Source organism: Callorhinus ursinus, unplaced genomic scaffold (genome assembly GCF_003265705.2).
Source record: "Callorhinus ursinus isolate GAN/ISIS: 27379988/994484 unplaced genomic scaffold, GSC_fseal_2.0 scaffold72, whole genome shotgun sequence".
NCBI lineage: Eukaryota > Metazoa > Chordata > Mammalia > Carnivora > Otariidae > Callorhinus > Callorhinus ursinus.
Window position 1 is genome coordinate 126,546 of NW_027397134.1, and position 20,551 is coordinate 147,096.

The 20,551-nt window shown below is 49.9% G+C and overlaps 1 protein-coding gene across 5 annotated transcripts in view; it reads left to right on the plus strand.

The window, feature by feature from the left end:
• The window catches only part of SGSM1 (small G protein signaling modulator 1), an 86,111-nt gene that overhangs the window by 16,396 nt on the left and 49,164 nt on the right, over window positions 1–20,551 (plus strand). For 3 of the 5 annotated variants that reach the window (XM_025858106.2, XM_025858109.2, XM_025858107.2), the window contains exons 3-6: window positions 13,778–13,853; window positions 15,961–16,092; window positions 17,591–17,753; window positions 19,313–19,465. In XM_025858106.2, coding sequence (XP_025713891.1) covers window positions 13,778–13,853; window positions 15,961–16,092; window positions 17,591–17,753; window positions 19,313–19,465 — 524 coding nt within the window. The remainder of the gene's footprint in view (window positions 1–13,777; window positions 13,854–15,960; window positions 16,093–17,590; window positions 17,754–19,312; window positions 19,466–20,551) is intronic. The other 2 variants (XM_025858108.2, XM_025858110.2) reach the window with 1 other exon arrangement.

The window sequence follows — 20,551 nt, forward strand, 5'->3', positions numbered from 1 at the left end:
ACCCACCGGTTATTCAGAAACCTATGGGTTTCTCAGCACTTTGGGATTTCAGAGGGCCTGACCCATTTCTGGGCGGGGCTGGAGGCATTGCTGACCATCAGACCTAAGTTCAAGTCCTGGCTGCACCCTTTCTTGGTTTTGTATCCTTAGGGCAAATTCCATAAACTCTGTGAGCCTCAATTTATCCATCTTTAAAACGGGGATAATGATGTTCCTGTGAAGATTAAATAAGGTATTCTATACAAAGTACCTGGCACATAGTGGGTGCTCAGTAAATATTCTCACTCTAAGCTGGGCTATAACAAAAGCATTTTGTTCAAAATGGCCTCCAGCTTTTGCTATGAGACAAAGTATTTGTTAGAATAAAGGCCCTGGGTCTGATCCTGCCTCCTCTGCATGACCTTGAGTGGGTTATCTAATAGCTCTCTGCCTCAGTTTCCCCATCTGAAATGGGAATAATTCAGTTACCTACTTCATTTGGGTTGTCACGCTATAAACAGTCCCAGGAACACAGTGAGTGCTCAAAAAAAAAAAAAAAGAATGAGCAGCAAGCTTCAACATCATAAAACTCCTACCATGTGCTAGCCAGGCCCTGCCCTTTTGCAAATAACGGCCCATTTAATCCTCACCCCTGGACATGAGGGGCCGAGTAGGGACGCAGACGCAGGTCTGTGTGGCCCCCAGAGTCCCACCAACCACAGCCACTGTGCTGCGTGAATTGGGCATGATTCCAGGGCAAAACTTAGAGAACTCACAGGGACTGCTGCGGGGAGCCACCACCACCACCATCCCCAGACCACCCCGAGGTCCCTCAAATCTGTCAGCCTCCACAGTGGCCCAAGTGCAAGCCCGTGCCTGGGAGCCCGAGAGAGAGGGAAGGTGGTTGAGCTGAATTTCCGAGGCCTTCTGTGGCCTCTACTGCGTGCCTGCAGTTGGGGCCAGACCCCCAGGGTGGCCCCCCACCACCACCTCGCAGGCATGGGCACAGCCTCTTCCTCTGCTGTAAGGCTCTCAGGGACCTTCGGGGGAGGCTTCCACCCCACTGCCTTTTTAATTTCCTCTTCTGGCCTCAGGCTGTCAGCCTGTTATTAACTTCTGGGGGCAGGTTCTAGCCCACAGCTGGGAGCCAGCGGAAGTGGGGAGGCACCTCACTTGTCGGAACCCCTCCCTAGGCTGAGTACTACCCACTGGTGCTGCCTTCCCCCCTCCGCCACCCACCCTGCCCCCAGATCCATCCCCAGGACGAGAGGCCTGGATCCAGCCTTCCCCGGCGATGATGCTTTCTGAGTTTCAGGGTCCACAGCGATAAGCAGACAACCTCCTCTACTCAGCAGAGTTTGGACACGAGACAATGAACATGTACAGTCTGGGTAACAATAGGAAACAGATGATTCCCCCAAACTGAGTGGAGTAAGGTGAATTTAATAAAGGCGCTGTTGACCAAGGCAGGGTGGGGGGAAGGATGCAGCACCCCGGGGTCGTAATAGTGGGGAACCAGGAACTGTTAGCTCCCCTAGTCTGACATAGGGGCAGGGAGAGGCGGCCAGAGGGACTAGCTGTGTGGGGAAGGTCCCGGGAGGGACAGAAGCCGTGACTGCTCAGTCTCTTCCTGAGGATTTTGGGACAGCTCCTTGTTTTCTGTCCTCCCCTCAAATCCCCTGCTGCAATCTGAGCATGCATGAGAATCCCTTGGAGCGCTTGATAAACAGGCTGGAGTAGCTGATTCCATGGGTCCGAGGCCAGCCATCTGTATCTCTAGCCAGTTCCCACCTGGGGCCGGTGCCTCTGGGCCCTCTGTTAGCAGCTCTGCTTGGCCACATCACACTTGCCCCGTGCCTGTCTTAGTTGGCCCCTCCTTTGCCTCACTGGAGTGAAAGGTCTTCCAGGGCAGGACTGCCCGGCTCCATCCCTGCGGCTCTGTGTGCTCAGGGTATGGGGGCCTCTTGCCTCCTGCCGAACTGAGTTCACTGGCATGTGAACTGTTTGCAGCTTGTCCCTGTTGACTGTTGCCAGATGCCTCCATGCTGTAGCTTGGCGGTCCCCGAGTGGAGGCCACTGTTGAGATGGAGGTCAGCACGCAGGCTTGTTAGGGTGTGCCTTTGGGATGAACACCCAGGGAAGCAAAGTGAGGCAAGCAGGAGGGAGCCAAGGGAGAAGATGGGCCACGGGGCTTCCATGGAAGCCCCACAGGGACCCCCACAGGGAGCCGGGATGGCCCTTTAAAGCTGTCCCCAGCTGGGGTGAGGAGGGTCTTTCTTTACAGCCCACATGTTCCAGCCACTAGGTGGGGGCCACCCTGGGAAGCAGTGAGGCCTTGGGGGAGGCCCTCCCAGTGGCTGAAATGATCCCCTGTCCCCTAAGGGACTGGTAGCCAAGGGTTCTCCGGCAGCCCTCCTAGCAGCCTTCAATCCCAAAGGGGTCTGTGGGGCATAGTGTGGCACCTTCTACATCATCAGGACCTGTCTGAGGAGCCAGGGAGGGACCAAAGACCTCCTTTCCCTATCCCTGAGCCCTGTGGCCCCCGTGCCCCAAACCGAAAAACCCTCTCACTATCCCTCAAGCACACAGAACCCCCAATGAAGACCCCTGCCTGTGTGTTTTGCCAACAACTGGCTTCCAAATCTTTGTTTTGCTGGGCCAGGCCATCCTGAGACACAGAGCGACAGAAGCCCCCCAGACTCCATCCTGGCTTGTGCTGAGATGCGGAATAACCTCATTAGTGTAGTTACCCACCACATGCAGTGGTTAGGGGTCCCCCAGGCCTTCTGGAGAGAGGGAGAGGAAAGGGAAGGGATTGTTTCTTCTGTCGTGTCACTGAGGCCGGCTACCCCAGTGAGTGCATCTGACCCCTGTTTCTGGGGCAAAGTATGGTGGGTAGAGGCTCCCCTTGGAGTCAGATTGACCAACATATAAACCTCATCAGGGTGACCTTGGATTTTTCTGATGGCCTTGGCTAGGTAGTAACGGATACCTCTAAGTTCACAATTTCCTTGTCTGTAAATGGGTGGTAGGGGCCACCTGGGAATCGTGTTGTGGGGATTACGTGGGGCTTGCCATGCATCTCAGGTCAGAATGCCGTAGCAGAAGATCACAGATGGAGTGGCCTAAGCAGACATTTATTTCTTGTAGTTTGGAGGCTGAGAAGTCCTAGGTCAGGGTGCTCACCGATTGGGTTCCCAGCGAGGGCTCTCTTCCTGGCTTGTAGACCACCACCTTTTCACTCTGCTCTGATTTCTTCCTTTTCTTTTAAGGACACCAGTCCCATCCTGAGGGCCTAACCTTCATGACCTCATGCAACCCTAATTACCCCTCAGAGGCCCCACCTCCAAATACCATCACACCAGGAGTGGGGGGTAGGGCTTCAGCATGTGACCAGGGGACACAAGCATCTGGTCCATAACACCATGTATGCTTAGCACATAGCACTATGCTAAGTGCTGTGCACAGAGTAAGTTAGAGCTTTAGTATTATTTTCAGAGACAAGCCATTGGCTGAAACTCCTCGGGTAGCACCAAGAGCCTAGGTTTAGATTCTGCTTCTGCCTCCCGTCCACCGTGTGACCTTGGGCTGGTTGCTTAGTCTCTCTGATCTTGGTTCTCATAAAAGTAGAACCAACCCTCACAGGGCCGTGAAGAGGGTACAGTGAGTTAATAATACCAGTAAGCCTAGAATTCATTCACTTGTTATTTGTTCCTTCTCTGGCACAGAAGTGCTCAGTCAGAAGGATGAAGATGAGGGTGATGGTGAGGATGCTGGTGGTGGGTCTGTCAGTCACTCCTGGTGGCCACAACAAGGTACCACACCCCGGGGTGCGTGGACAACAGAAATTTGATTTCTCACAGTTCTGGAGTCTGGAAGTAGGAGATCATAGCATCAGCAGGTTTGGCTCCTTCGGAGGTCCACGAGGGAAGGCTCTGTTCCGGGTGTTCCTTGTGGATGGCCCTTTTCTGCCTGTGTGGGGGAATCTTCATGTGGTCTTCCCTCTGGAGCCGTCTGTGCTCAGATTGCCTCTTACAAGGACACCAGTGGTACCAGATGACGGCCCACCCTAATGACTTCATTTTAACATAATTACCGCTGTAAAGATCTTGTCGTCCAAAGGTGAATCTCATGCTAGGGTACTAGGGGTGACAATTTCAGCATATGAGTCGGGGGCAGGGACACAGCTCAGCCCGTAGCAGTGGAGGAGATGACCGTCTGCGGGATCTGAAATGTGGATAGAGGAGACGTGACACAAAGGAGGTGAGGGTGGGCGCCTGGGTGGCTCAGTTGGTTAAGCGACTGCCTTCGGCTCAGGTCATGATCCTGGAGTCCCGGGATCGAGTCCCACATCGGGCTCCCTGCTCAGCAGGAAGTCTGCTTCTCCCTCTGACCCTTTCCCCTCTCATGCTCTCTCTCTATCTCATTCTCTCTCTCAAATAAATAAATAAAATCTTAAAAAAAAAAACAAAAAAAAACAAAGGAGGTGAGGGCATCCTGGAAAGTGGGAGCTGGGCGGGTCTTTGAGCCCAGAGGGGTGAACTGACGCCCCAAGGGACAGTGCCAGCCTGAGGGTGCCTCCTAGTTGGTTAGCACAGCCAGAACTTTAGTAAAGCTGAGGGATTTTCTATCCTGGCTTCCTTGTGTGGATGGAGCAGATGGGGCCTGGCAGTCTCTGCGTTCGCCACGGGGGAGGGCACGGAGAGGTGGCTGGGCCTCTGCGTCAGAGTGGCTCTGGCAGGCGACAGGCAGATGGCCACTTCTGAGGAGCCGGGGGACATTGGCAGGAGGGCTGCAAGCTGCTTGAGAGAGGGCTGGCCCCTGGGAAGAGCTGGGGCCGTCCCTGGGAGTGGGGTGGTCAGCCGCGTTAGGGCTCACCCCAGGGCTGTCCCCACTGTGATGCTAGGACAGGCAGCCTGGGCCAGCCCGATGCTGTCAGACATTCTCATGCGGGATTGGTGAGTTGGGACAACACACTCCCGTGCATCCCTCCTTTATCTCACACTCTTACTGCACGGTACGTCGGACCCAGAGGGGTATGGGTTTGCTACATGTCATCGGGCAGGTCTCTGGCCCCTGCTGCGTGGCCTGCCATTGAACTGAATTCTGACGCTAGCTACCTGGAGTCATTGTCAGATCCCGCAGGTTCGGGGCCCAGTCCTGCAAGCCTGCTCCCCCACTTCAGATACAAGTCTCAGATTGTCTCCAAACCCCGCACTCTGGGGACTTTTATGGAGGCTTCATGACACAGACGTGATCGATAGTTAACTCAGTTAACTATCCTTCCCGGAGAATGAGGGATGGGGCCAAAGGTTCCAAGCTTCTCATCATGGCTTGGTCTTTTTGGTGACCAGTCCCCACCCTGAAGCGATCCAGGAGCCCACCCGGCATCGCCTCATTAGAACAAAAGACATTCCTATCACCGAGGAAATGCCAAGGGTTTAGGCCAAGGGATTTAGGGACAGTTCATTCGGTGTCAGGAACTGGGGTCAAAGGTCAAATATCAGACCAGAAGATGCTCCTAGTGCTATTATCACTTAGGAAATTATCAGGGTTTTACGAGCTCTGTGCCAGAAACTGGAGGCCGAGACTAATAGATAACATATTTTTTATTATTTCACTGTCAGCAGACTCTTGCCCAAAGGACCAAACCGGCTCTCCACTTCTTTTTGTAAATAAAGTTTTACTGGAACACACCCACACTCATTCATTTACATACGGCTGCCCCCACGGTACAAGGGTGAAGGTGGCTAGTTGAGACAGAGACCAGGTGGCTAGCAAGGCCACAAATGCTTACCCGGTAGATCTCTACAGAAGTTTGCAGACCCCTGCTCTTGTGCTTTGGGGTCTGTAGTTCTGGGTCCCGGGTGTGCCCCTGGAACTTCCTTGTTGGGCCGACTTGGAGAAGTGTCTTAGTCCATTTGGGCTGCTGTAACAAAAATACCATGGAGCGGGTGGCTTAAACAACAAACATTTATTTCTCACGGTTCTGGACGCTGGGAAGTCCAAGATCAAGGTGCTGGTCGTTGGGTGTCTGCTGAGAAACCACTTCCCGGTACATAGACGGCTGTCTTTTCTGTGTCCTCACTTGGCATAAGAGGGAAAGGAGCTCTCTGGGGTCTCTTTCATACGGGTACTACTCCTGTTCATGACCCCCATCACCTCCCATAGCCGCCCCCCCGATACCATCATGCTGGGGCTTAGGGTTTCAATATAGGAATTCTGGGGGAAACGTAAACACTCAGTTTCTCCTCTCCAGAGTCTCTGTTTCTCCCTCTGTACATGGGCAGACCATTACCCTGAATTGTTGGGTTGATCCAATGAGACAAAGCAGGCAGGAGAGCACTTGACAAACTGTGACCCTCTTGGGACTTACTAGTTCTGGTTCTCTGCATTCTACCTGCTTATAACCTCCTCCACCTCCGCATCTTGAAAGCAAAGCCCCTTCTTGCCACACCCCCTGCAGCCCCGCAGGCTGCCTTTGGTGGCAGTTTCCCTCTGCAAGATTGATTTTCTTTCTTTTTAACCTGGTTTTACCTGCATAAATGTGTTGGGTGAGCAGAGGAGCGGGGTGCGGGGTGCAAGGACCAGGTGTGACTTGTTTGGGCAGCAGGATGTCTGCCTCATCATCATTAAAATGCTACTGTTTATATGGAACACATACTATATGTATCAGGCACTATGCTGAGTGCTCTCTCTCGCCTCGTGTAAATGTCGCCATGGGAGGTATGCATTCATCCCACAGATCCTGAGTGCCTACCATATGCCCGGCGTTCTTCAGGTCTTGAGAATAGGGCAGTGATGGACGTACGTGGAATTCCTGACCTCGTAGATTATAGAAGCCCATGAAATTGGTGATGCCCAGGACAAGATAAGCACCCCGCATAGTAGGTTAGAGGTGAGAAGTGCTATGGAGAGAAGTAAGCAGAGAACAGGTACGCTGAGTGTTGGGTGGGGTGAGGTTGACAGTTGTAAATAGCATGATTGGGGAGGTGGCATTTGAGCACACAGTTGAACCGTGGTGATTTCTGGGGAGAGAGTGTTCCAGCAAACGGAACAGCACGCGCAGGGGGCCATGAGATGGGCCTGTGCCCGCCGAGTTGGGCAGACCGCAAGGAGAAGCGGTGTGTGGCCTGAGGGATGGGGACAGCTGGGGAGGAGGCCGGAGGTCAGTGGTGGGTCCAGGTCATGCAGAGCCTTGTGGCCCATCATGAGGACTGGGGCTACCATTCTGAGTGAGATGAGAGCCCTGCGGGGTTCTAAGCAGAGGAGGGATGTGGTCTAACTTACGTTTAAGAGAAATTCAAAATATTCATTTATTTACACTGTATTAACACACAATATCCACATTTCTAAAAATTGTGGTAAAATTCACAGAACATAGAATTTACCTTCATCATTTTTAAGTTCGTCGGTAGTGTTAAGTAATTCACATTGTTGTGTAGTCAGTCTCTCTCCATCTTACAGAACCACAACTCTGTACCCTTTAAACAATAATTCCATTAAAGCAAGAATGCCCCCACGCTCTCCTCCTCCCGGCCCCTGGCAAGCACCATTCTTCTTTCTGTCTCCGTGTGCTTGACTACCCCAGGCGCCTCCTGTAAGACCGTGTCTCTTTGTGGCTGGCTTATTTCACTTAGCATGATGTGCTCAAGGTTCATCCATGTTGGAGCAGGTGTCTGAATGTCCTTCTTTAGTAAGGCTGAATTACATTCCCTTGAATGTGTCCACTCCATCTTGTTTAGCCATGCGTCCAGCGATGGCCAGTTGGGTTGTTTCCACCTTTGGCCATTGTGGATTATGCTGCCGTGAACACAGGTGTGCAAATCTCTTTCTGATACTCTGCTTTCAGTTCTTTGGGGTGTGTACCCAGAAGCAGAATTGCTGGATCCTAAGGTAATGTTCTGTTTAATTTTTTCAGCAACTGCCGTCCTGTTTTCCTTAGGAGCTGCCCGATTTTACATTCCCCTAGCAATGCACAAGGGTTCCGATTTCTCTGCGTTCCCACCCACACCTCTTATTTTCTGTTTTTGGATAGTAGCCCTTCTCAGCGGGTGTGAGGTGGTATCTCATGGCGGTTTTGATTTGCACTTCCCTGATGATGAGTGATGTCGAGCATCCTCTCATGTGCTGGTTGGCCATCTGTAGATCTTCTCTGAAAGACATTGCCCATTTTGGGATCCGGTTGTTTTTTGTTGTTGTTAAGAATTCATCATCTATCTAGACATTAGCTCCTTATCAGATACACAATTTGCAAACATTTTTTCCCATTGCATGGCTTGCCTTTCTCCCTCTGTTTATTGTGTCCTTTGATGTCCAGAAGGTTTTTACTTCGATGTAGCTCAGTTTATTTCATGTGACTTTTGCCACCTATGCTTTTGGTGTCACAGCCAATAAATCATTGCCAAACCCAGCGTCATGACATTTCTCTGCTATGTTTCCTTTGAGGAGTCCTGTGGTTTTCACTCTTCTGCTTAGGTCTTTGGTCCATTTTGAGTTGGTTTTTGTGTATGGAATAGGTGAGGGTCTCACTTCATTCTTTTGCCTGTAGAGATCCAGTTTTCCCAAGAGCATTTGTGGGAAAGACTGTCCTTTCCCCCATTGAATGGTCTTGGCACCCATGTCAGAATCATTTCACATATACTGATAGACGTGAGGGTTTATTTCTGGGCTCTCTATTCTTTTCCACTTGTCTTTATGCCCATATCTCACTGTTTTGATTACCACAGTTTTGTAATAAGGTTTGAGGTCAGGAAGTGTGAGACTTCTAACTTGGTTCTTCCTTTTCACGATCATTTTGCCTTTTCATGGTCCCATGAGATTCCATATGAATTTTAGGATAGATTTCCCTGTTTTCTGGGGAAAAAAACCTCCCAGAAACAATAGAGGGCAACAAAATGCCATTGGGATTTTGATGGGGGTTACATTACATCTGTAGATTGCTTTGGGTTTTATTGACAACGATATTGAGTCTTTCGATCTCTGAACACGTTTGCCTTTCCATTTATTTGCCTCTTTACAAAGTTCTCTCAACAGGTCTGCTAGAGCTTTCAACACCCAGGTCTTTCACCACCTTAGTTAAGTTTATTCCTAAGCATTTTATTCTTTTTGACGCTATTGTAAATGGAACATTGATATTCTTTTTTGGATTGTTCCATGTCAGTGTTTAGAAATACGACTTATTGGGCGCCTGGGTGGCTCACATGGTGAAGTGTCTGCCTTCGGCTCGGGTCACGATCCCAGGGTCCTGGGATCAAGCCCCACGTCTGGCTCCTGGCTCAGCTGGGAGGCTGCTTCTGCCTCTGCCCTGCTCATGCTCTCTCTCTCTCTCTGTATCTCTGTCTCAAATGAGTAAATAAAATCTTAAAAAAAATAAATTAAAAAAATAGAAGTACCGCTTACTTTCACATGTTGATTTTGTATCCTGCAACTTAGCTAAATGTATTTACGACCGCCGGCAGTCTTTTTGTGGAGTTTTTGGGGTTTTCTGTGCATAAGATCATGTCGTCTGCCAACGGAGATCATTTTACTTCTTTCTCTCTGATTTGCATACCTTTGATTTCTTTTTCTTGCCCTGATTCATCTGGCTAGAACTCCCAGTGCTATGTGAAATGCAGGAGGCGGGAGCAGGCATCTTTGTCTTTCTTGTCCTTGACTTTGCAGGGAAAGCTTTCAGCCTCCCACCACTGCATGGGACGGTAGCCCTATTATGTTGAGGTAGTCTCTGGCTATTCTTAGTTTAGTGAGTGTTTTCTGAGGAAAGGGTGTTGAATTGTGTCAGATTCTTTTTCTGCATCACCCGATGTTGCTCTTGGATTTTTTCCTCTTTGTTATGTTAATGTGGTATATAGTACATCTGTTGGCTTTTGTGTCTTGAACCATCCCTGCATTTTGGCAGTAAATCCTCCCTTGGTCATGGTGTGCTGACCTTTCTAGATACCACCAAATCCTGTTTGCTAGTATTTCGTTGTGGATTTTTGACATCAATATTCGTGGGAGATGTTGGTCTGTAGTTTTTGCCTGGCTTTGGTTTCAAGGTAATGTTGGTCTCATACAATGAAAGTATTCCCTCATTTTCTTTTTTTTTTTTTTAAAGATTTTATTTATTTATTTGACAGAGAGGGACATAGCGAGAGCAGGAGCACAAGCAGGGGGAGTGGGAGAGGGAGAAGCAGGCTTCCCGCGGAGCAGGGAGCCCGATGTGGGACTCGATCCCAGGACGCTGGGATCATGACTTGAGCCGAAGGCAGACACTTAACGACTGAGCCACCCAGGCGCCCAGTATTCCCTCATTTTCAAGGTTTTGTTTTTGTTTTTGGAAGAGTTTGAGGAGGATTGGTGTTAATTCAGATTTAGTTATTTGGGTCGTCTTTTTTTCTTAGTTAATCTGGCTTAAAGGTTTGTCAGTTCTGTTGATCTTTTGGGAGAATCCACTCTTGATTTTGTTAAAATTTCCCATCGTATTTCTGCTTTCTATTTTGTTATCTCTGCTCCTTTTGCTAGCTTTGGGGTTAGTTCTTCTTTTATAGTTCCTCTAGGTATAACGATAGATTGTTGATTTCAGATCTTTCCCAGTCTTTTAATATAAGTACTTCTGGCTATAAATTTCCCTCCTATCACTGCTTTCTTTGCATCTGATGGTTTTTGGTATGTCGCGTGTTCATTTCCATTTGTCTCAGGGTATTTACAAATTTCTCTTGTGAGTTCTTCTTTGACCCATTGGTTGTTTAAGAGTGTGTGGCTTAATTTCCACTCACAGGGTTGGTTTCTAGTTTCACGCCATTGTGATCAGAAAAGATACCTAGTATGATTTCAGTCTTTGAAGATTTGTTAAGACTTGTTTTGTGCCCTATCTGTAATATGCCATATCCTGTATGTGCACTTGAGAAAAATGTGTTTTCTGCTCTTGTTGGGTCGAGGGTACTGTATGTCTCTTAGGTCTACTTAGTCTATAATGTTGTTCAGGTTTTCCATTTCCTTATTGATCTTCTGTCTGGTTCTGTTGACTTACCTTTTAATAAGATCCTTCTGGTTGTGTTAAGACGAGGCAGGGAGACAAGCAAGAGTTTACAGTGTGAATCCCGGAGGGACGTGACTTGGAGCAAGGCCACTTGGACCGGAGAGGTACTGATGGAGAGGATGAGAAATGGTCAGGCTCTGGGTTGGCAGAGCCAATGGATTTTATTGGCTCTGGGAGTTGGTACTGGGTAAAGGAATTTGCCTGAGATCCTACAGCTAGTAAGTGGTTGGGCCGGGATTTGAATCCAGGCCTATCTGGCCCCCAATTCTTAGTTCTTAATGAACCATTGCACTTCTCCAAAAGCACTCCCGACCCAGCTGCCTGGACCCCTCCCCCGCTTCTATTCCCAAGGGACGTCCGGGTCTGGGTGCTTGGCAAGCCCCCCTGGCAGGTTCTCAAACACTGGGTTGTAGGCCTGCATCACTGTATCCTGCCTCAGGAGAGCAAAGGAAAGAAGGAGGCAGGTACCTGGGGGCGGGGGGTGGGTAAATGTTCTGAGACCCTGTGCGCTTAATGGCATGTTGCAGAGGAACTCAGCCCCTGGAATCAGACAAACCTAGGTCTGTCTAAGCCTTGACTCTCCTCACCAGCCGTGTGACCCCGGGCCGATGATCCCACCTCTCTGTGCTTTTGTTTGCTCCTTTGACAAACAGGGATGTGAATGCTGCTGCCTCTCTATTTACCCACAAATATGGTGACAGGAAAGCGTTTTTTCAGCTAAAATAGTCTCCCAATGCAGAAGCCAGATCTTTCAAGCCACTTGTTCCTCTAACCGAATTTTCCCGGGCACCTGTGAGGTACGCGAGCCACAGTGATCCGGCCGAGTGCTCTCCCTCAGGAGGTCCACAGCCTGGTGGGGAGGATGAAATCTGTATCAGTCTGATGGGTGTTAGTAAAGCAGCCACCCTGGGAGCCCTGAAAGCAGGGGAATTTATTCTTCTGAGCCAGCAGTATTTCAGTCGGGACCAGAATAACAGTAAGAAGAGGCCAGGTGAGTGTTGCGGCAGAATGACGCATGCGTCCCGCTGACACTTAGCGCAGGCACCCTCTGCGTGGGGCTCGGTGCTCCGCACACGGTGTGTGTGACCTTGTTCAGTCTTCCCATAGCCCCTGGAGGCAGGTGCTATTCCTCTATGCCCTTTACCCAGTGAGAAAACTAAGGTTGAGAGAGGTGATGTGATTCGCCTGAGGGAACACAGCTAGAAGCTTAAAGGGGCCACAGGCTACGGCAGCTGGTGCTGAGAGCCAAGAAACCGGCCTAAGTCCAAAGTCCACCGGTAGCTGCTTCCTAGCCGTGTGGCCTTGAGTAGGCCAGTTGGCCTCCCTGAGCCTCAGTTTCCACACCCGTGAATAGGACCAGTTCCACGGCTTTGGCTGGAGAGCTTTCAGACTGAGAAATGCAGCCGGCCAAGCCCAGCTTGGGGGTCGTTCACGGGGAGAGTGCTGACTTGGTCGTGTGGGGCGGGCCCCCATGTGTTGCCCACAGAGTGGGACCTGGGGTGCTCTGAGTTCTGTCTTCCCCTCCAGGAGGCAAGCAGAAGGAAGGGAGAGAGGGGCATGGAGAGCCTGAGATCACTCTCCGATGGGGGCATTGCTGAGCTGGCCCGGCCGAAGCCGAGGCTGAGTGGGCCACGGGGCAGCCAGGAAGCCCACGGAGGGGGTTGGATTCAGAACTGCTCCTGTCACCCCCACATCACAGCCCTGGTGATGTGGAGCTGGGACCAGCATTGGAGGTCATCTCTTCTGACGTCCTCAACCTCAAGGTGGGGAAACTGAGGCCCTAGAAGAGAAATGCTTTGCTAAAGCCCCGTAATGACTCTGGGCAGAGTAGGGCCCAGAATCCAGCAAAGCAGAAGGGTATTCAGACCACCAGAGGGTCCCTTCTGTGAGCAGAGAGGCACGGCTGCCCTTTTAGCGCTGGGTCCCCCCTGCTGGGCGCATCAGTGGTGCTCAGAAAATATCTGTTGAGCATGTGAGGATGGTAGGAAGAGCACACAGCTGGGGAGTCAGACTCAGCCAGGAATTCTGTCTCCACTCTTGGCCAGCTCTACTTCTCTAGGCAAGTTGTTTCAGCTCGATGAGCCTCGGTTTTCCAAAACGAGATCACAAACCCAACTGGTAGGTGACTGAACAGGGATTTGAACCCAGGTCTGCTAGGTTCCAGGGTCGATCTGTCAACTGTACCTTTCTGATTCTTTTATTTACTTGTTTCCTTCCTTCCTTCCTTCCTTCCTTCCTTCCTTCCTTCATTCCTTCCTTCTTCCTTCTTTCCGAAAATAGTTACTGAGCACCCGCTATGCACCAGGCACTGTTCTAGTCTCCGTGGATATAGCAGTGAACAAGGCAGATGAGACCCTGCCCCCAGGGAATTTATATCCTAGAGCAGGGAGACAGTAAGAAATACAGAGGACGGGGAGAGCGTAAGTACCCAGAAGGAGCTGTAGCAAGGTGTGGATGGGTCTTGTGGGGAGGTAGGGCTTTCTCAGATAATGGGGTCCAGAAAGGAGATGACATTTCGTGGGACACCTGAAAAGAAACCCCACCCATGGAGAGCACCCAAAAAAATAATTCTATAAAATGTGAAGTGTGGAGCTCTGACGGGCTGCAGGCCTGAGGCTTACAGAAGACACGGTGAGGAGGTGTGGAAGGAAAGCAGTTAACCAAACACCCCAGCTGGCCTGAGAAGGCTCGGAGGGGGCGACACAGCCCTCTGGGGTGGCCTCACCCTGGGGTGCATTTGGGTCTCCCCACCCCCCTCCAGCTGCCTCTGCCTTCCAGGTGAAGCAGATCATGGAGGAGGCCGTCACACGCAAGTTTGTCCATGAGGATAGCAGCCACATCATCTCCTTCTGTGGTGAGTCCGTGGCCCGTGGGCCTTGAATGTGGCTTCTTTCTCAGTGGGCTGCCTCAGGGGAGTGGCATCTTGGCAAGCGAGCCTTCTCATGCCACTTTTTTGCTTTGTGACTCCAAAGTTATTTTTTGGATTCCCAAGGAGCTCCGTTAGGGAATTTGGAAATACGGAAAAGTCTAGAGAAGAAATGAGGGGCCTGGCCTCTGCACCCCATGAGGAGTTCATCACTGCTGACGCTGGAGGGACTGACTGCCTTCCCCTCTTGTGGGCTCGGTGCATGGCGACCCACACCCCTAGTGATGCTGGTCTCGTCTCTGACGAACGGGCTCCGCACCCCTTCCTCGCCCTGCCTACAGCTGTTGCCTAAATAAATAAATAAATAAAGGGAGAGGATGAATGGGCTTTAAAAATATAGGGAATTAGGAGCCATCGACCCCTCCTGCGGGATCATGTCCAGCTTGGCTCAGCAAAGGAGGCGGGCCCGGGGCTCGGAGCATGACTTAGACTTCTCTCCTCGAACCAGCTGTGCTCTCAAAGTTTCCAGAAATAACCACGCTGTCAGGTTCTTACCGTATTTCTTTCTTTCTTTTTTTTTTAAAGATTTTATTTATTTATTTGACAGAGAGCGAGAGAGCACAAGTAGGCAGAGTAGCAGGCAGAAGGAGAGGGAGAAGCAGGCTCCCCACTGAGCAGGGAGCCTGATGTGGGGCTCGATCCCAGGACCCTGGGATCATGACCTGAGCCGAAGGCAGTCGCTTAACAGACTGAGCCACCCAGGCGCCCCTCTTACCGTATTTCCACCATGGCTATAGACGCAGGTTTTGCGTGTCCCCAGAGTCAGGATTCAGCGTGTATGTATAAGTGGGGGTGTTTCTTTCTCCCTGGAAACCTTTTTTATTTCGTGACTGGGGTGTCTTGGGAGGAAGGACGTGCTGTAATTTCTCCTCCCAGTCTTGGCCTCCTGGAGAGGCCTGAGCAAGGACACCTGGCCAGCCCTTCAGCTTCATCCCGATGGCTGGGCGCACCACCCATGGGAGCGCACGCCGAGACCTGGGAGCTTCATGATGTCAGCTCAGCCCCTTTGCAGCCAGGCAGACCTGGGTTCAAGTCCCTTTTCTGCCACTTGTTTGTTGGGTGACCTTGGCAAAATTTTATTTTTTTAGTGAGATATGTTTGTTTAAATTACATATATATGTATATTTATATACTTGTGTGTATGTAAGGGTGCATATATACACACTTACATGTATATGTGTATATATATGTGTATGTATATATAAATGTGAATATGGGAATTTATTTACCTATTTTTTTTTCTCTTGGACATCTCTCTTTGTAAAGAAAACGGGCATGTAAAGGCATGCCCATTTCAGAATGTGCGACCATACCTACCCGTTAAAGACTTAGAGGAATAGAAAGTGATAAAAATCATGGTAATCGTCTAACTTCAACCACAGTTTTGGGTTGAGAGAAGAAATGTGATGGCTCTGAATAAGGCCTGCAGGGTCTCCCTGAGGTGTCTCCAGTCCATTGTTCCTTATGAGCTGTTGCCGGAAAGAATCAACCAAGTCTCCAATGCCTAGATAATTAACTTGTTGCAGTATAGACAAATGAAAAGTGTTGTGCATGTAAGCAAAAATGAAGGTGTTTAGGAGATGCTTACCCAGCATATTTTAAGCCCGTGGGCAAATTAGGCAATAGAGTGGGCATTCATTCAAAGCCAAGTAATCACTGGGGCACCTGTCTGGCTCAGTCGGTAGAGCACACAACTCTTGATCTCGGGGTTGGGCATGGAGCCTACTTAAAAAAAATTGTAATAGGGGTGCCTGGGTGGCTCAGTCGTTGGGTGTCTGCCTTCGGCTTGGGTCATGATCCCAGGGTCCTGGGATCAAGTCCTGCTTTGAGCTCCCTGCTGGGTGGGAAGCCTGCTTCTCCCTCTCCCGCTCCATCTGCTTGTGTTCCCTCTCTTGCGGTCTCTCTCTCTCTCTGTCAAATAAATAAATAAAATCTAAAAAAAAATTGTAATTAAAAAAAAAGGCTAAGTAATTGCTAACAACAACAACGACCACAAAAATACCCCCAAACAAGTAATTGAACCAAAACTTCTCAGTATTTCTCCTCGTGCACAACATGACCCCGGCCACGCTCTTCACCGTGGCCTTCTGGCATTTTCCTTGTGTGGAGGGACGGCAACTAGAACACTCACTTCATGGAGAAATCCCAGGTTTTCCACTGGGATTAGGTAAGGTAAACCTCAACACTGGTCCGACACCAGGCAGATACCCAATAAGAAGTAGCTCTTACAATAGACTCACTTTTCCCATCGACATTGATTATGCTCCTATTACATACCAGAGTGAGTTCCCAGTCTGCTGTGTAAGACAGAAGGCAGGAAAATAGTTAATAGAGGCCTGCTGAAAGTACCAGAAATAGGATTGGGGCCATCAGAATGGCCTACACAGGGACTGTTTCCCAGGAGGGACCACTAAGGCCCAGAGAGGGAAAGCGATTTACCTGAGGTCACACAGCAGGTTAGTGGTAGAGCCCAGGCTACCACCCAGGGGAAACACAGATACTGGAAGATGATGACTGAGTCCTCTCTTCAAATTCTTCATGGAGGCACAGTGTTGTGAGCACACCTTGGGCCCAGGCCTGGGTTTGAATCCTGGTTCTGTCACTTATTTGCCGGGTGGCCCTGGGCAATTCAGTTCACCTCTTAGAGCCTCAGTTTTCACATCTGAAAAATGGGGGTGGTTTTTTCTTTTTCTTCCTTGGCTGTGGCGGAGATAGAATGAGATCCATAATGTCAGCTCTTACCGGGATCACAGTAATGACGTTGATGTGATTCTTTAAGCCAGATAAAGCTCGACAGTCCCGTGGTTCCAGTCCCTCCTCCCTCACCGGCAGGAGTAATAGCTAATATTCCTAAAGCACTTACTATGTGCCTGACTTTTCATGAAGTGCTTTCCATGCATCTTTTCCACCTTATTCTTTAAAAAAAAAAAGAGATTTATTTATTTGAGAGAGAGAGCACAGAGGGAGAGTGGGAGGGCTACTGAGCAGGGAGCCCGATGCGGGGCTCGATCCCAGGACCCCGAGATCACGATCTGAGCTGAAGGCAGACGCTTAACTGACTGAGCCACCCAGGTGCCCCTTTCCACCTCATTCTAACAGCAACCTTTTTTTAAATAAGATTTTTTATTTTATTTATTTGAGATGGAGAGAGAGAGAGGGAGAGCACAAGAGGGGGTAGGGTGAGAGGGAGAAGCAGACTCCCTGCCGAGCAGGGAGCTCGATGTGGGACTCGATCCCAGGACTCCGGGATCGTGACCCAAGCCGAAGGCAGACGCTTAACGACTGAGCCACCCAGGCGCCCTAACAGCAACCTTTTTAAGACACAGGTTCATACTATCCCTATTTCACAGATGAGGAAACTGAGACACAGGGAGGGGAAGTAGTTGCCCAAGGTCACACAACTGGTTGTGTGGTTCAGATCCACTGGAGAGGACATGAACACGGACAGCCTGACCTTGGGCAGCGAGCACAGGTTAACTGCTAGGCTCTCTTGCTCCCTTTTGTGGGAGCGTAAGGTAAGGAGGCATATGTGCTTTTCCCTATGAGGCTTTCACGAATTTTGTGATTCTGGGGCCTGCAGTTCTCTGTATGACTGGAGTGCTGAGCTGGGTGCAGGGGAGCGTGGGCAGAGCAGGGCCTGCTGACCGGTGGTTGTGTCCCTGCAGCGGCTGTGGAGGCCTGCGTCCTGCATGGGTTGCGGCGGCGGGCGGCTGGCTTTCTGCGTAGCAACAAGATTGCAGCTCTGTTCATGAAAGTGGGCAAGAACTTCCCGCCGGCTGAGGAGCTGAGCCGCAAGGTGCAGGACCTGGAGCAGCTGATCGAGAACGCGTGAGTGCAGAACATGGGGTATGGGCAGGGCACGCCTGCGGAGGATGGTCCATGCTCCTCCCTGAGCTGTGCGACAGCCTGCACCTCCTGGCACTCTCTCCAGTCTCCTTTCTGCTCCACAAACCTACCAGACTCTTTCCTACCCTGGGGCCTTTGCACATGCTGTACCCACCACTTGGTTCACATACCTCATCTTCCGTGGCTAGTTCCTTGTCATCATTCAGGCCTTCCCTCCGTTAAGGATAAATTCCAGCCCTCACCCCATTTGTCTTTTAGATCATTCCCTCTATTTACTTCCCTCTGGTTATCACCACCTGTATTTACTTGTTCATTTGTTTACTTGGTTCTTGTCTATCTCCCCCACTTGACTCTGAACTCCATGAGAACAGACAACTAAAATCTGTTATTCCCCATTATGTCCCCAGTGCCTGGACAGTGTCCAGCAGCTGGTAAAAGCTTAAGAAATGATTGTTGAATGAATAAGCGCCCCTTGGGAGCCAGACCCCATTCTGAATGCAGGAAGACAAAAGTTTAATGAAACCAATATGGTCACTGTCTGCATGGATCAGGTGTGACATTGAGGCAACCATTGAAGGGGAGCAGTGACTTCACTCACGTGTCTTAAGGGATGATTGTGTTTACTGGGGGGAGGCTTATGGCCTGAGTGTATGCACATGAGCGCCTTCCACCAGGGTCACCCCCAGAGTCCCGACTGTACAGCCAAAGCCTCCATCTGGGGCCTGGTCAGGGATGACACATAGGTTTCAGCTCCAATTCGTGCTAGACGCTGCCCCAAAGGACCTTGTTGTAAAAGATTCTGGAGCTGCTGTTAGGTTTTGTGGGAAAGAATGTGTGGATTGATTAGCCATGTCTGTTCTGGGGAAGAGAATAGAGAGAGGCACGCGTGCCGTGTTTGCCTTCTCTGCCACGGGTGATCACTTCACTTCACTGGATGGGAAATGGCCTTTGCCTTGCCTTTCAGGCCATGCCAGCCCAGAGCCCCTGGCCAGAACTGCATGATGGGCCAGCCTGTGGCTTTGGCATTGCCAAGTCCCATTTGGAATCTGACTCCTCGGCCACATGGTCTTCAGGTGCCTTCCAATCCACCTGTTAAATTCCCAGGTGTTTGCTGATAACTTCTTAAAGGGATGGATTTCCATGGGCCTTCCATAATATTGGGAGTGACTTTCTAAAGGAGGAATTAGAGATACTCATGCCAGGTGGTAAGGGAGAACCATTCATTCATTGATGCAGTTGCTCATCCATGGCAGATAGAGGGGGGAGAGAAAGAGAGGGGAAGAGAAGAGAAATATCACTGTGAGAATCCGGCTTGCCCATCAGCAGTTTATGAGAGTGTCTGTTTCACTGCATCTTCACACTCGCTGGGTGTTATGATTTTTTCCAACTCTTTACCCATTTGCCAGGAGCAGTAAGGGCTCTTGTTGTTTTAGTTGCCATTCCTTCATTTCCTAGAGAGGTTGAACGTTTTGCTGTTTGCATATTGGTCCTGTTGGATTTCCTCTTTTACGAATATTCATCCTCCTTTACTGGCCTTGAAGGCGAAACCAGATCCAGGGCCTCCAGGAGAATGTGCGGAAGCTGCCGAAGCTACCCAACCTGTCCCCACTCGCCATCAAGCACCTGTGGATTCGCACTGCCTTGTTTGAGAAGGTGCTGGACAAAATTGTGCATTACCTGGTGGAAAACAGCAGGTGAGCCAGAAAGACAAGACGCCTGTGTGTGCTCTGCCGCCACCTGCTGGCCCTCTTGGGAATTGCAACCTATTGCACAAAGCCGCTTTCTTTTCTCCCCCTTGATGTGCACTTGATTTGAAAGAGATTAAGTAAAGGCCTTCTGGATGTTTGCCTCTGAATTAGCCTAGTTTAGAACCTTGGGACAATTCAGGTACTTACTGTCAATACAGGATCTTCAGATTTGGAGTGGAGTGTAGGATCTTGCAATCCTAGGCATCTTTCTTCTTCCATGAATTAAGCCTACGGTCTTCTTGCTAACTGTGACCCTAGAGGAGTCATTTAGCTCCTCTGTCTCTGCTCTCGTTTGGCAAATGGGACAGGGATTGCTGGCCATTCTGAAGAAGAAGTGAGAAGGGGAGTTTTAGTGAGTACACAGCATTTTAGAAATAATGATACCTTTTTACATTTTCTTTTCCAGCTAAGACCAACCTGGTATAAAGGTTTTATAGTATGAGCCCTCTTGGCAAGCATTTACCCATACGTTCATTCATTCATCCAGTAAATATTTAATGAGCTCCTACCATGTGCCAGGCACTAACCTAGATGTTGGGGATACATTGGTCTCAACTGTCATGTTCAAAGCTTGGATGTAATGCTAAGAGCATGGGGGAGCCAGTGAAGAATGAAGAGACTCTTCATGGCCAGTACTCCTTTCCAACCAGAGAGAGAGAAGGAGGGAGGGAGGGAGAATATGAGGGAAATATCTGAGAATCTCCTCATCTTTTGGTGTGTGAAAGTGCCTGTTTAACCGCATCTTCACATGCAATGGGTATTATGATTATCTTTTATTCTCTGCCTGTTTGCTAGGAAAATATGCGTGAAAGCATAGAGCAAAGTGCTTCTCATGAACCTCATATTGTAGCAGGGAAAACAGGTAACTAGTAACTGGGATAAGATATGATGAGTATTCCAAGCCAGGTGGGTGGTATTTAATCTCCTCTGGGTGGTCAGGGAAAGTGTTCTGGAAGACATAAGTTTCCATTTGAAGGGCGTGTAGGCATTACCAGGAAAAGGGGTGTGGGGAAAAGAGTCTTCCCAGCAGAG